At 37.2% G+C, this 15,555-nt stretch overlaps 1 protein-coding gene and 1 pseudogene across 13 annotated transcripts in view; one reads left to right on the forward strand and one right to left on the reverse strand.

Moving 5' to 3' along the window:
* TJP1 (tight junction protein 1) overlaps positions 1-15,555 on the forward strand; it is a 343,097-nt gene that overhangs the window by 265,688 nt on the left and 61,854 nt on the right. For all 13 annotated transcript variants that reach the window (XR_007475411.1, XM_049705658.1, XM_049705651.1 and 10 more), the window contains 2 exons: positions 12,029-12,153; positions 12,835-12,937. Coding sequence is in view for 12 of the 13 variants with exons in the window: in XM_049705658.1 (XP_049561615.1) it covers positions 12,029-12,153; positions 12,835-12,937 (228 nt within the window). In the remaining variant the exon portion in view is untranslated. The remainder of the gene's footprint in view (positions 1-12,028; positions 12,154-12,834; positions 12,938-15,555) is intronic.
* LOC105748437 (60S ribosomal protein L23a-like) lies at positions 10,829-11,351 on the reverse strand (annotated as a pseudogene).

The following is a 15,555-nucleotide window of genomic DNA, read 5'->3' on the forward strand; positions in this document are numbered from 1 at the left end:
TTCTGCCTTAAAATCTAGTCATTTTATTTGAATATATTTTGGCATTTCCTCTGAATTGATATTCCCAGGTATCTACAGTGATTTGTGTCCTTTGAGTATACAGTTTCAATTATATATATAAATATATGGAAGGATATATAAAATACATATATCAGGAAAGTTCTTTATTTAATTTTAGTTTTACTATTTTTTTTCTCCTACTTCAATTTAGTCTTCAGGTATTCCTACTATCCGTATGTTGTATCTCTTGCCTGTCTTCATTATTTGTAATTTTCTCTCAAATCCTTTTTAAAAAATCTCCTGAAACATTTCTTTTTTGTTTTATAAAAGATTTATCTTTTTTACTTTCTGTTTCTTTCATGGTATTATGTTTATTTGTGTTCCTGTCTAAAATGGCTTTTTAAAATTTCTAATTAACTCTTGAATTCTGTCAGCCTCATTTCTGAATTCTTAAAATTCTTTTTTTTTCATTTTTTGAGTTTTTGAGTTTTATTTTTTATACATCAGGTTATTAGTTATCTGTTTATACATATTAGTGTATACGTGTCAATCCCAATCTCCCAATTCATCCCACCACCACCACCACCACTTTCCCCCCTTGCTGTCCGTATGTTTGTTCTCTACATCTGTGTCTCTATTTCTGCCCTGCAAACCAGTTTATCTGTACCTTTTTATTAGATTCCACATATATGCGTTAATATACGATATTTGTTTTTCTCTTTCTGATTTACTTCACTCTGTATGACAGTCTCTAGATCCATCCACGTCTCTACAAATGACCCAATTTCATTCCTTTTTATGGCTGAGTAATATTCCATTGTCTATATGTACCACATCTTCTTTATCCATTCGTCTGTTAATGGGCATTTAGGTTGTTTCCATGACCTGGCTATTGTAAATAGTGCTGCAGTGAACATTGGGGTGCATGTGTCTTTTTGAATTTTGGTTTTCTCTGGGTACCTGCCCAGTAGTGGGATGGCTGGGTCATACGGTAATTCTATTTTAGCTTTTTAAGGAATGTCCATACTGTTCTCCATAGTGGCTGTATCAATTTACATTCCCACCAACAGTGCAAGAGGGTTCCCTGTTCTCCACACCCTCTCCAGCATTTGTTGTTTGTAGATTTTCTTATGATGCCCGTTCTAACTGGTGTGAGGTGATACCTCATTGTAGTTTAGACTTGCATTTCTTAATAATTAGTGATGTTGAGCAGCTTTTCACATGCTTCTTGGCCATCTGTAGGTCTTCTTTGGAGAAATGTCTATTTAGGTCTTCTCCCCATTTCTTGATTGGGTTGTTTGTTTTTTTAATATTGAGCTGCATGAGCTGTTTATATATTTTGGAGATTAATCCTTTGTCCGTTGATTTGTTTGCAAATATTTTCTCCCATTCTGAGGGTTGTCTTTTCATCTTGTTTGTAGTTTCCTTTGCTTTGCAAAAGCTTTGAAGTTTCATTAGGTCCCATTTGTTTATTTTTGTTTTTATTTCTGTTACTCTAGGAGGTGGATCAAAAAAGATCTTGCTGTGATTTATGTCAAAGAGAGTTCTTCCTATGTTTTCCTCTAAGAGTTTTATAGTGTCCAGTCTTACATTTAGGTCTCTAATCCATTTTTAGTTTATTTTTGTATATGGTGTTAGGGAGTGTCCTAATTTCATTCTTTTACATGTAGGTGTCCACTTTTCCCAGCACCACTTATTGAAGAGGCTGTCTTTTCTCCATTGTATATCCTTGCCTCCTTTGTCATAGATTAGTTGACCATAGGTGCATGGGTTTATCTCTGGGCTTTCTATCCTGTTCCACTGATCTATATTTCTGTTTTTTTGCCAGTACCATATTGTATTTTTTTTTTAATTTTTTAATTTTATTTAATTTATTTATTTATGGCTGCGTTGGGTCTTCATTGCTGCATGAGGGCTTTCTCTAGTTGTGGCGAGTGGGGGCCACTCTTCGTTGCAGTGCACGGGCTTCTCGTTGCAGTGGCTTCTCTTGTTGTGGAGCATGGGCTCGAGGTGTGCGGGCTCAGTAGCTGTGGCTCGTGGGCTCTAGAGCGCAGGCTCTGTAGTTGTGGCGCGCATCGGCGTAGTTGTGGCGCGCATCGGCTTAGTTGCTCCTTAGCATGTGGGATCTTCCTGGACCAGGGCTCGAACCCGTGAATTCTTAACCACTGTGCCACCAGGGAAGCCCCCATATTGTCTTGATTACTGTAGCTTTGTAGTATAGTCTGAAGTCAGGGAGTCTGATTCCTCCAGCTCTGATTTTTTTCCTCAAGACTGCTTTGGCTCTTCGGGGTCTTTTGTGTCTACATACAAATTTTAAGATTTTTTGTTCTAGTTCTGTAAAAAATGCCACTGGTAATTTGATAGGGATTGCATTGAATCTGTGGATTGCTTTGGGTAGTATAGTCATTTTCACAATATTGATTCTTCCAGTCCAAGAACATGGTATATCTCTCCATCTGTTTGTGTCATCTTTGATTTCTTTCATCACTGTGTTACAGTTTTCTGAGTACAGGTAGTTTACCTCCTTAGGTAGGTTTATTCCTAGGTATCTTATTCTTTTTGTTGCAATGGTGAATGGGATTGTTTCCTTAATTTCTCTTTCTAATCTTTTGTTTTTAGTGTATAGAAATGCAAGAGATTTCTGTACATTAATTTTGTATCCTGCAACTTTACCAAATTCATTGATTAGCTCTAGTAGTTTTCTGGTGGCATCTTCAGGATTCTCTATGTATAGTATCATGTCATCTGCAAACAGTGACAGTTTTACTTCTTCTTTTCCAATTTGTATTGCTTTTCTTTCTTTTTCTTCTCTGATTGCCATGGGTAAGACTTCCAAAACTGTTGAATAATAGTGGCGAGAGTGGGCATCCTTGTCTTGTTCCTGATCTAGAGGAAATGATTTCAGTTTTTCACCATTGAGAATGATGTTTGCTGTGAGTTTGTCGTATATGGCCTTTATTATGTTGAGGTAGGTTCCCTCTATACCCACTTTCTGGAGTGTTTTTATCATAAATGGGTGTTGAATTTTGTCAGAAGCTTTCTCTGCATCTATTGAGATGATCATATGGTTTTTAATCTTCAGTTTGTTCATATGGTGTATCACATTGATTGATTTGCATATATTGAAGAATCCTTGCATCCCTGGGATAAATCCACCTTGATCATGGTATATGATCCTGTTTGGTAGTATTTTGTTGAGAAGTTTTGCGTCTATATTCATCAGTGATATTTGTCTATAATTTTCTTTTTTTGTGGTATCTTTGTCTGGTTTTGGTATAAGGGTGATGGTGGCCTCATAGAATGAGTTTGGGAGTGTTCCTTCCTCTGCAATTTTTTGGAAGAGTTTGAGAAGAATGGGTGTTAGCTCTTCTCTAAATGTTTGATAGAATTCATCTGTGAAGATGTCTGGTCCTGGACTTTTGTTTGTTGGAAGATTTTTAATCATGGTTTCAATTTCATTACTTGTGATTGGTCTGTTCATATTTTTTATTTCTTCCTGGTTCAGTCTTGGAAGGTTATACCGTTCTAAGAATTTGTCTATTTCTTCCAGGTTGTCCATTTTATTGGCATAGAGTTGCTTGTAGTACTCTCTTGGGATGCTTTGTATTTCTGCAGAATCTGTTGTAACTTTTCCTTTTTCATTTCTAATTTTATTGATTTGAGTCCTCTCCCTCTTTTTCCTGATGAGTCTGGCTAAAGGTTTATCAATTTTGTTTATCTTCTCAAAGAACCAGCTTTTAGTTTTATTGATCTTTGCTCTTGTTTTCTTTGTTTCTATTTCATTTATTTCTGATCTGATCTTTATGATTTCTTTCCTTCTGCTAAATTTGGTTTCGTTTGTTTTTCTTTCTATAGTTCCTTTAAGTGTAGGGTTAGGTTGTTTATTTGAGATGTTTCTTGTTTCTTGAGGTAGGCTTGTATAGCTATAAACTTCCCTCTTAGAACTGCTTTTGCTGCATCCCATAGGTTGTGGATTGTCGTGTTTTCATTGTCATTTGTCTCGAGGTATTTTTTGATTTTCTCTTTGATTTCTTCAGTGATCTCTTTGTTATTTAATAACGTATTGTTTAGCCTCCATGTGTTTGTGTTTTTTATGTTTTTTTTCCCTTGTAATTCTTTTCTAATCTCATAGTGTTGTGGTCAGAAAAGATGCTTGATACGATTTCAGTTTTCTTAAATTTACTGAGACTTGATTTTTGATCTAAGATGTGATCTATCCTGGAGAATGTTCCGTGCACACTTGAGAAGAAAGTGTAATCTGCTGTTTTTGGATGGAATATCCTATAAATATCAATTAAATCTATTTGGTCTACTGTGTCATTTAAAGCTTCTGTTTCCTTATTTATTTTCATTTTGGATGATCTGTCCATTGGTGTGAGGTCTTAAAGTCCCCCACTATTATTGTGTTACTGTCGATTTCCTCTTTTATAGCTGTTAGCAGTTGCCTTATGTATTGAGGTGCTCCTATGTTGGGTGCATATATATTTTTAATTGTTATATCTTCTTCTTGGATTGATCCCTTGATCATTATGTAGTGTCCCTTCTTGTTTCTTGTAACATTCTTTATTTTAAAGTCTGTTTTATCTGATATGAGTATTGCTACTCCAGCTTTCTTTTTTTTTCATTTCAGTTATTGTATTGTTCATCTCTGTTCTTTAATTCTTCCAGGTGTTTGTTCTTTAATTCTTCTAGGTCTTTGTCAGACATTTCTTGCATCTTCTCGATCTTTGCCACCAGTCTTTTTCTGAGGTTCTGGATCATCTTCACTGTCATTATTCTGAATTCTTTTTCTGGAAGGTTGCCTATCTCCACTTCATTTAGTTGTTTTTATGGTGTTTTATCTTGTTCCTTCATCTGGTACAAAGTCCTCTGCCTTTTCATTTTGTCTATCTTTCTGTGATTGTCTAAAATTCTTATTTATATTCTTTCATGTCCTGTGTATTTTTGTAATGCCTTTTCACTTGTTTTATAATAGTAACAGTTTTGATCCTTTATTTTTCTTTTTTTGAGTACTCTTTTTGGCATGCTTTCATTTTCTGTAGGGATATTCTGCTACTCATTGTGTTCTATAGTAATTTTCTAAGGGATTTGATCATAATCCCTTTTTTGCTCAATTTTATGGGAAATTACCTTTCTTGAGCTTCTAGAAATTGGCTTAGTTTTCTTGTATGTGTGCATGCACTAAAGAAACATAACTGCTGCTTTCTGACATTTCCTAGGCTCATGCCTTTTGTACCCTTTCATCTTTTGCTGTTCCTGTCCCTCTCTAGTCTGAATCCACTGGCAGGTCTGTGTTGAGAATTCCTAGGGGTTACACTGCTCTAGCCCATTCACGCCCTACTGCAGGCTCCTTGCTCTCACTGACAACTGGAGAGGCAAAATCCCTCCCAGTTTCAGCTGTTGTTCTAAAATTGCCCTGCCGTTCTTTCCAGTAAATACCTGTTAGTTATTTGGGAGGTTCTTCAGGTCTAAGGTGTGTCAGATGCCTTGTGGCTTTCTTTCCAAGTAGGTTTTGGGAACACACAAGTCTCATAGGTGTTGCTCATCCCCATCTGCTTCCTCAGGAGGGTACATTGGTTGCCTGTGGGGTTTTTTTTTTTTTTTTGCTGTATATACGGTTTTTGGTTTGCTGTATAGTTGCCCTGCTTGTTTTTATTTGGAAATTCAAGAAATTCCAAATCCACGCTAGTACTCTGGCTGCTAATGAGGTTTTAGTGCTCAAATTAGTGTGAGTTTTAAAAGACAACTCTATAAAGGGAAATTGAGTTAAAATTAAATTGAATAATTGGCTAAATACTTGTTTTAGTGCCCTAACATTGATGAGCCACTTTGTGTTAGGCCCTTGCAGGGTTGTACTCAGGTGGGATATGTAGAAGAATATGTAAACCCCTCCCAAACGAACCTCTGATACCCAGGCTATTTACAGTGCTGTGTGTTAAGTAGCAGAAGTGTGTCTATGTGGCCGGAGAGCCTACAGGATGGGCCACTTGTGCTTGTGAAAAGCTAGGTTGGTTTTATGAAGGAGGTGTTGTTGAACCTGGATGTTGAAGGGTGTGATGCTAAAGGAGTCCTAGGCAGAGAAGAAATGTGAAAGCTTGGAACTTGATGATGCATGGCATGGTTAAGCAGGGGTCAGTAGTTAAGTGTGTTTAGGGTAAAGACTGGGGTGCTGGGAAGCAAGTTGGCGTTGCATTTCAGGATATTGCATGTTAAGGAACTTGGACCTCTGGGCAATGGAATGACAGAATTGGGTTTGTTTTAGAATAATAATCCTTTGAACACGATGGAGGGTAAATTGTAGTGCAGTGGAGGTAAGAAATCTGTTGAAAAGCCCAAAAATAGGACCGTGTGGAGATCTAAGCCTAAAAAGGTTTCGGAGAGAAACCTTCCCTAAGAGGGAAGGGAAAGTGTGAGATAGTCGAACCTTTTATAGTTTTTGATGATCACCCTGGTCTTAAATTCACAAAGCTTTTAAGGCTAGGGTTCTCAGCCCTGACTGCCCATTAGAATCACTTAGGAGATTTTTTTTTTTTAAACGCCTGCCATCTGCCCTCCTCCAGTTTTATTTAATGGTTGTGGGGTGGGGGGTTTGGAAATCATCAAGCAGTTTTGAGACTGATCCCAAATGATTTTCATCTGTAGACAGGGTTGGGAATCACAGACTTCCTGGGTAGTCATTAAATGAACTGCAGCCAGCGCTGATCCAGCAGGATGACATGCCCCACAGAGTGCTGGCACTGCATGGAAGCAGTATGTTCTGCCTGGGTTTGATGCCTGGCTCATGCAGCCAAGACTGTACTTACTTGTTCACAAGCAAATCTTAGGAAGTATCTACTCACCTCCGCCTTCCTTATTGAAAGGTCCTTATGTTTTTGGCATTTCTTTAATATTTTTGTATTATGTTTTTAATTTTTAAATAAAAGAATTATCAAGCAAGATATAAATGCACAGTTTAAAAGTATACAGAGTAAAAGATTAGTGCTAGCCTCCTCCAAGGATGGAAAAAGAGCCAGAGAATAACACACCCCTCCCCAAACTGCCTTGGAGGTAACCCTTGGGTGTTTTAGGTTTTTTCCAGTATTTGCAGTTACAATCTGCAGTGAATAACTATGTACATATGTATTTTCTTATTTTTGGAGCTGTATATGTAATCTTCAGTGTACATTGCTAGAAACTGGTTCACTCTGTTGAAAGATAAAGTGCTTTTGAGGACTTCCCTGGTGGCCCATTGGTTAAGTAGCCACCTTCCAACGGACGGGACATGGGTTGGGTTTGATCCCTAGCCGGGGAACTAAGATCCCACAGGCTGTGCCGCAACTGCTTGAGCCCCTGTGCCACAACTAGAGAGCCCGTGTGCCACAACAACAGAGCCCACGCTCTGGAGCCCGCGTGCCACAACTAAGACGCAGCCAAAAATACAAATAAGTAAATGCATACATACATACATACATACATACATAAATGCTTTTGTAATTTTGTTAGGATTGCCAAATTCCTCTCCTAAAGAATTGTAGCAGTTTGCATGCGCATTAGCAGTGGTGCCTATTTTTCTACAGCCGCCTCAACAAAATGTGTTGTTGTACTTTAATTTTTACCATTCTCTGTGTGGTTTTAATTTGTGTTTCTTATGAGTTTTAACATTTCATATCTTTTGTAAATTGCTTCGTTGGGTTTTTTGTTTGTTTTGGGGTTTTTTTTGTTTTGTTCTTTTTTCAGTGGTTTTTAATATCAATGTATGGGCTGAGGACCCCAAAAGACCTCTGAAGTCTTTTTATGCTTAGGACGAACTATTTTCATAACAGCACAGAAATGTTATTTGTCTTTTTCACTGTGTTGATAGTTGTAGTGAAGGTACAAAAGCAGTGGTATGAGGTAAAACTGGCCTCATAGCCCCAAACCATCCTAATAGTTCCTGGACTTACTCAGAGTTTATAAGAACAATCCCAGTTTTGCTGCAGAATAACTCAAAGCAGTAAAAATTACTAATTTTACCACATGTCAGCTTTTGAATAGACATTTAACAAATAATCTGTATATTGAAATGGGAAATATGCATAAGGTATTTCTGCTTTATACTGAAGTACTTGCATGATTGTTTGAATTGGAAGCTCAACCAGCTGTGTATTTGTGTGTGTAACACCACTTTTACTTGAAGGAATGGTTATCCAGACTGGAATATTTGACAAACATTTTTTCAAGTGATGAGTACCTGTTGCTTCAAGGAAAACAACTCTGATAATAGTTGTTGCCAATGAAGAAAATTGAATTTTAAAACAGAAATTAAAATTTGGAAAACATTTATCTGCCACCATGAGATGAGCTCAGTACTTTTCACTACTTAAAGACTTTGATTGCATTGGTGGTGATATTAATTAAAGTATGATTTTTAAAAAATATTGTATAGTGAAATGTGTCATCATTTGAAAGATTTACCTAAATATTTTCCAAATGACCAAGAAATGTATTATAAAATCACATTGGATAAAATAATCCATTCAAAGTGCAAAATAGGCCAGTGGATGGGTATTCATGTAACAGAGTAAGTACAAAAAGTCCACTGATACGGTTTTAGGTTGCACATTGTAGCCACCCATTAAGAAACTATCACTTACCGATATAAAATCAAACAGGAGTATCCATAATCATCTAAAAGGTTTACTAAAATCACTCTTCTCCTTTTCAACTATGTGTGTGGGTAAGGTTCTTCATGTACTTTAACATAAAATGAAATATTAAAACAGATTGAAAGTATTTTCTTGAATTTTTCTTTCCCTTGGTCGTGAATGTTGGTTTTTGTCAAAGGCCTTTCCAGGGTCTATGGATATAATCTCTGAATTTTTTTCTCTACGTTTATTAATAGGGTCTCCTATATAGTGGCTTTCCTAATACAACAGTCTTGGAAATAAATCACCTTGTCATGGAATATTTGTATGGTGTTGGCCTTTATAAATGATGTTAGGCTTTAGTATTTGGAGGGGGGCTCTGTCTTTTTAAAATTAATTAATTTGTTTTTTTAAATTTTTGGCTGTGATGGGTCTTTGTTGCTGCGTGTGGGCTTTCTCTAGTTGCAGTAAGCAGGGGCTACTCTTGTTGCTGTGCTTGGGCTTCTCATTGTGGTGGCTTCTCTTGTTGCGGAGCATGGGCTCTAGGCGTGCGGTCTTCAGTAGTTATGGTGTGTGGGCTCTAGAGCACAGGCTCAGTAGTTGTGGCACACGGGCTTAGTTGCTCCATGGCATGTGAGATCTTCCCAGACCAGGGCTCGAACCCGTGTCCCCTGCATTGGCAGGTGGGTTCTTAACCACTGTGCCACCAGGGAAGCCCTGTCTTTATCATGGATAGTCATGATCAGATTTAGATATCAATATTATAATTGCTTCTTGAAAAGAGTTAGAAGCTTTCCTTCATTTTAGGATGCTCTGGAACAATTTATGGAGCATTGAGGCTATCTGGATATTGATGTTTTGGTAGAATTCCCTGTGAAATCATCTGTGCCTGGTGTTTTTTGTGGGATAATTCCCTCATAACTATCTCTGTTTCCTCTTCAGCGATGGGGTTGCTTAAGTCTTTATTTCTAATAGAGTCAATTTCAATAATCTTTATTTCCCTATAAAATTATCTGTTTTATCTAAGTTTTCAAATTTATTTGAACTTGTTCTGTAGTCTCTTAAGTTTTCTAATTGTGTGCTAATAGTTTTCTTTCTAATCATTTCTTTATTTTTGAAATTTTAGGCCTACTTCTAGCTATTTTGAGATTTGCATATTCTCTGGTTTTGAGCTATATTAAGGCTATGGTTTTGTGTAGTGATCTGTTTTGTATTATTTTGGAGACACAGATTCAGGCAGTTGCCATTATCTTCTGCCACCCAGATGTTTTCCTGTTTATTTGTTTTTTCACATTAACCTTTTCTGGGGGGTATTAGCTTTATTGCAGTATAATTCACATACCATACAATTCACCATTTAAATGTACAATTTAGTGATTTTTAGTATATTCACAGATCTGTAAGACCATCACCAGAGTCAGTTTTTAAGCATTCCATCACCCTAAAAAGAATAATGTTACTCATAAACCATCCCTCCCCAATGTCTCCATCCCTTTCCACACCCTGGCCGTCGACAATCACCAGTCTATTTTCTGTTTCATACAGATTGGTCTTTTCTGAACGTTTCATCTAAGAGGAATGGTATGATGTGTGTGGTCTTTTATGGTTGGCTTCTTTTAGATAGCATCATGTTTTCTGTGTTCCCCATTTTGTAGCATGTATCAGTACTTCACTCCTTTCTATTGCAGATAATTCATTTAATGGATATACCATATTTTATTCATCCATTCATCAGTGGATAGACATTTGGGTTGTTTGCAGTTTTTGGCTATTAATAAATGCTGCTGTGTGTGGGTATAAATCTCTGCACACGTTTTCATTTCTTTTTGGTATATACCTAGGCGTGGAATTGCTGGTGTTTATTCTTTTTTAATAAGAGTTTTTCTCTTTTCTTCTTCTTTGGCTATTTCAGTAGACTTTGGGGTAGAAGGGGAGGTCATGATGTATCCCCTGTCCATGGTGGGCGTGGTCTTTGTGGATGGGACAGTAGTGGAAGGAAGTTGTTACCTTTGTCCTCAGGTGGTTTGGATTGTAGAGCATAGTGTAGTACAACGTTATATGAAAACATAGCCTCTGATTTTTTGATTCTGGAGCCCTAGGAGAATATTGGCTGTTTCTTTCAGACTACTCTGAATACTTCATTTCCTTTCTAGGGAATGGTGTGGATTTCTTTGAGATTAGGTAATTTTTATTTTTATTTATTTTTATTTAATTATTTTTTTAGAGTGAAAACTTCTATATTTAGAATTAGCCAGCTGGACTCAGTTTAGGTGATCCCAATTTTGTTGGCAACATCCAAAGCATCATAGTCAGGAGCCAGTCGAACATATGCCTTCTTCTCTCCATCAGGCCTGATCAGGGTGTTGACCTTAGCCACGTCAGTGTCAGAGCTTCTTCACGGCCTGTTTAATTTGATGCTTGTTGGCCTTGACATCCACAGTGAACACCAGTGTGGTGGTGTCTTCTATTTTCTTCATGGCTGACTCGGTGGTGAGGGGGAACTTGATGATGGCATAGTGGTCAAGCTTGTTTCTCCTAGGGGCGCTCTTCCGAGGATATGTGGGCTGCCTCCTGAGCCGCAGTGTTTTGGGCCGTCGGAAGGTGGGTGACGTCCAGATCTTCTTTTTTGTGGCTGTGTACGCCTTTCAGCACTGCTTTCTTGGCCTTCAAAGCCTTTGCTTTGGCTTCGGCTTTGGGAGGGGCAGGGGCTTCCTTCTTCACCTTTGGCGCCATCTTCGTGAAAAAAGCGAGATTAGGTAATTTTTAAATAACTTGGTAGTGTTTTGATTGTTCCTGTGCTGGGCTGTCCTTAGTCACCATGGTCAAGATTCTCAGCTCATTTAGAAGTATATAATTAATTATGATTTTGTTTAATTAACAATATAAGTAATTAAAAATGCTTGATATGATTAATGTATACTTTCTATTGTATGCAGTGTGTATAAGACATTATAGTGTATTACTTCAGTAGAGATTTTTAGGGTAAGTGAAGGAAGTTGATTTTCACAGCTGTTGATATTTTATTATATAAAATGGCACCCGGTTTATATGCTCATTAAATCTGTCATTCTGCAAATCAGTTGCCAGTGTTTGTGATGATCACGGCTGGGGGGGGGTGGGGGGCACTGCCAATTCCCTCAGGAACCCTTCTGATAAGCAAAAATGAATTCAGGATTTCAGTGTTCAGAATTTTTAAATGTGTTTTAGTTCTTAAAGAACATTCATGTAATTGACAGTTTCCGATATTCTGTTATGCCCAGCATTAAATTTATTAAAGCCTGCATTCCCATACCAGGATAGGTCATTCTGATGTGTTTCCATACAAGTGAGTGAGCATTTTGTAATAGGATTGTAATTTTTATATTTGAACTTTTTTAGATTGTAGAGTATGACATCATAACATTTTACTATAATTGTTACTTTAGGCTCCTGGATTTGGATTTGGAATTGCAATATCTGGTGGAAGAGATAATCCTCATTTCCAGAGTGGGGAAACCTCGATAGTGATTTCAGATGTGCTTAAAGGAGGACCCGCAGAAGGGCAGCTGCAGTAAGCATGTTTCCTACCCTCAGCCATTGGCATGCCATGCTAGTGATTTTTCTAAATTAATATACGTTTATGCTTATCTCTGTCATATGGAAAGCTAGTATCACTTAACTTAAATAGAAGGTCACTGTAAAAAATAAAGATAGTGAAAAGAAAACTTGTTACTCAGTTTGGGTAGAATCTAGCCTTCAGGAGCCTCTCACCCTGAGTCTTAGTGTTTTTGTTCAACAAGAAGATTAGCAAGATAAAAGAGAGGCAAAAGGTACACTAGCAAAAAAATGAGAGTATGAGTAGAGGACTGAAAGAAAATTGGAAGGAGAAGGACTTTATCTTTAAAGAAGGAATAACTTTTTCCAGCCTTATGACTTAGTATCATTGAATGCCTGTAACTGTACCACCAGAAGTCATTATGTGTATTGTGGTACCTGTTCAGTCCTTTTGGGAAACATTGTGTTAATAGTTAAAAAATTAATGACCTGTGGTTAGTTACAAGTGCTAAACATTTTTTGTGGGGGATTTGAAAATTAAATAGCTGGACATTATTTTATCATTGATCTGAAGACAGGTTAATTAGCCCATAATTAGAATATCTTTTTTAAAGATCCTATCTTAAAAATATCTTTATAAACTTATTTGTATGGTTTCGTCTAACTTGTTATTATTTTGGTCACTTTTTTTCCTTAGGGAAAATGACCGAGTCGCGATGGTTAATGGCGTTTCAATGGATAATGTTGAACATGCTTTTGCTGTTCAGCAACTAAGGAAAAGTGGAAAAAATGCAAAAATTGTAAGTGTTTTTTACCTTTAATTTTATAAAGATACCAACTTTACTGTTGGTATGTTTTTGGTGTTTGAATTCATTCTTCCCATTTAAGAAAATAAAATCTGGAACAGTAGTTCTAAAGTTAGTTGTTTACAAGTAAGAATGTTTCTTTCTTCTAATACCGGTGGTATGTTTTGTCACTGGTGTGTATTTTCTCAAAGCTCAGATACCAGGATTTTTTTTTGATTGAAAAAGAAAGGAAGGAGCTCCTGGTTGAATGGTTACCTCTTTCTTTATGGCTTAATGCTTCCTCTTTAAAAAAATACTTAAATTAGACTGAATCTTGGCGTATAATCAGTTTAAGGTATTTTCTGTTATAGGTTTTGTTCAGTGGACAAATTTTATGTTGTCCCTTGAACACGTATATTGTTGCTACTTTGTTACTGTGATATAGTTTGAGGAAAGAGAGAGTGGTAAGGGTTTATTTTTTTGGTTCTGTGTGTTTTGTTTTTTTTCTGTTTTTTGTTTTATAGAGTTGTTCAGGGTTCATATGTTTTTTAGTGTATTGCTAGACTCTTCTGTTTCATTTAAAACTAGGCACATGTAGCAGAGAATGGATTTAACGTTAAAATCCTACGTAAAATTGTATCTACATAGGGACTTCCCTGGCGGTCCAGCGATTAGTACTCTGTGCTTCCACTGCAGGAATCACAGGTTTGATCCCTGGTCGGGGAACTAGGATCCCACATGCCATGAGGCCAAAAAAAAATATATATATATGTATATCTATCAATGCATAGAGGAGCACGTTAACCACTTTGCTGCCCCTGTTTCTGCCTTATCTAGACTCTGAAAGGCCTAATTAAGGTACTGCTTGAGGCGTTAGCTCAGGTGTATAGAGTAGGAGGAAGAGGCTGGCGGCTACATGGTTTGTGTTGCCTTGTCCACTGAGAACGTTTCTACTTTGCAGCAGACAGTCAGAGCCACAGTGGACCCAACAGAAAGGAGAGGGCTGGAGTGAGGAGGCCTGCATGGTGTTTTGACCTCTGGGAGCTATGGTGAGAGCCAGAAGTGGTATTTCCTGAGACTGTATACCCACAGTTGGAGGCCCTCTCACCTTGTGTAGGCTGCTGTGCCGTATGGCTCATCTCCACACCAGTGTCCTTGCTGGTTAAGTGAGTTTTCTCATGTGGCAGTAGACCCAGAGTTTAGTTACTGCATTCCAGATGACAGGCATCTTCTACTGTGCATGTGTTTTCACAGCTTTTTGTTGTAACTGTATTTTTACATTTGGAACTCTAGTGTTGTTTTAAATTGCAGTTCGTGTACAGACTGGCTAGTTGATGGTACAATTTTTAAACAGTTTTTATAACATGAGATTGTAGCATTTACAGAAGCAAATTGCTAATTTTTATATTTGTTGGTTTTTATAAATTGAATAAGTGTTCTTCAGATGAGTCACTGCATATTCCAAGGTGAGCACCATAGGTAAATTGGATTTTTCTCCCTGTGTCTGAGGTTGTGAGCTTCACCCATAGCTCCAGCTTCATTCTTTGGAATATTGAACTGTTGTGTTTTTCCATGCAAAATGTTTAGTACACATGCCCCACATCAATAATACAACCAAGAAAGTTGTACTCCTACACTTCAGACTTTTCTAACCATAGAAATGATTTTGTAAGAAACAGTCCAAAACCTGTTATGTATTTGAAATAGCACATGTAAGAAGGATGAGTTTTCCTCTCACTGTGCTTCGCTACATCATTTGGAAAGGTGGAAGTCAGGGCAAGTAGTTTGCTCTTCAGGGAGAAGCTGTAGGAGGGTTGGGTGGTAGCATGTTCAGTCAGCAGAGGGTAGCTGTTCATTCCTGTGTCTGAAGAGAGTGGGTTACGTCATCAACATACGCTAAGTTTTCATCATTGAGAATAAAACCGTAGTGTCTTAAAATGTGGCCTTTCATTGTAGGATGTCTTCCTTAACTCATCTCCTGCCATAACCAGAACCTCAGGTCTCTATATATGTTTTTTTTCCCCCCAGTTCTGAGTAGCTAGCTCCTTCCCTCCCCGGCCCTGGGCTCTTATATTTTGATGGTTCTTAGTTTATATCTTCCCATAAACTAAGATCCCTTGGGCATTAGGCTCAATAAATTTCTTTTCCGTTGAATTAAAATGTTAGAACTCCTTTGATAATATAACTACCATAAATGTGCTTAATTTTGTTTAACAGTAGGTGAAGAGAAGATAGTAAAAGATTGTTTATAACATAGTGAACATGTGTAGTTTTTACTAAAATTCTGAACATACTAAAAAAGCATTATGAAGCGAATGGGCGAAAACACCTTCCTAGAGATAAATTCTGAACACTTTAGTATTTACCCACATGGCTGCATAGCATTTCAGTGTGTGTGCACACTTCCTCAACGCATTCACTGATGGGCATTTCAATGTCCAGTTTCCACAAGTATTTTTTTAAAAATTAAGATTATTTTAAAATAATCTTATTAAAATTATTTTTAATAAGATTATTTTTAAATAATCTTTATTATTTTAAAAATAATAAAGATCATCGTATTTCTATCTACTTGTTCAGTTACTTTTTAAGAATAACTTCTTAGGAGTAGCTTTTTAGAGTCAGATGGCATG

Source organism: Orcinus orca, chromosome 2, assembly GCF_937001465.1.
Source record: "Orcinus orca chromosome 2, mOrcOrc1.1, whole genome shotgun sequence".
In the NCBI taxonomy this organism is placed as follows: domain Eukaryota; kingdom Metazoa; phylum Chordata; class Mammalia; order Artiodactyla; family Delphinidae; genus Orcinus; species Orcinus orca.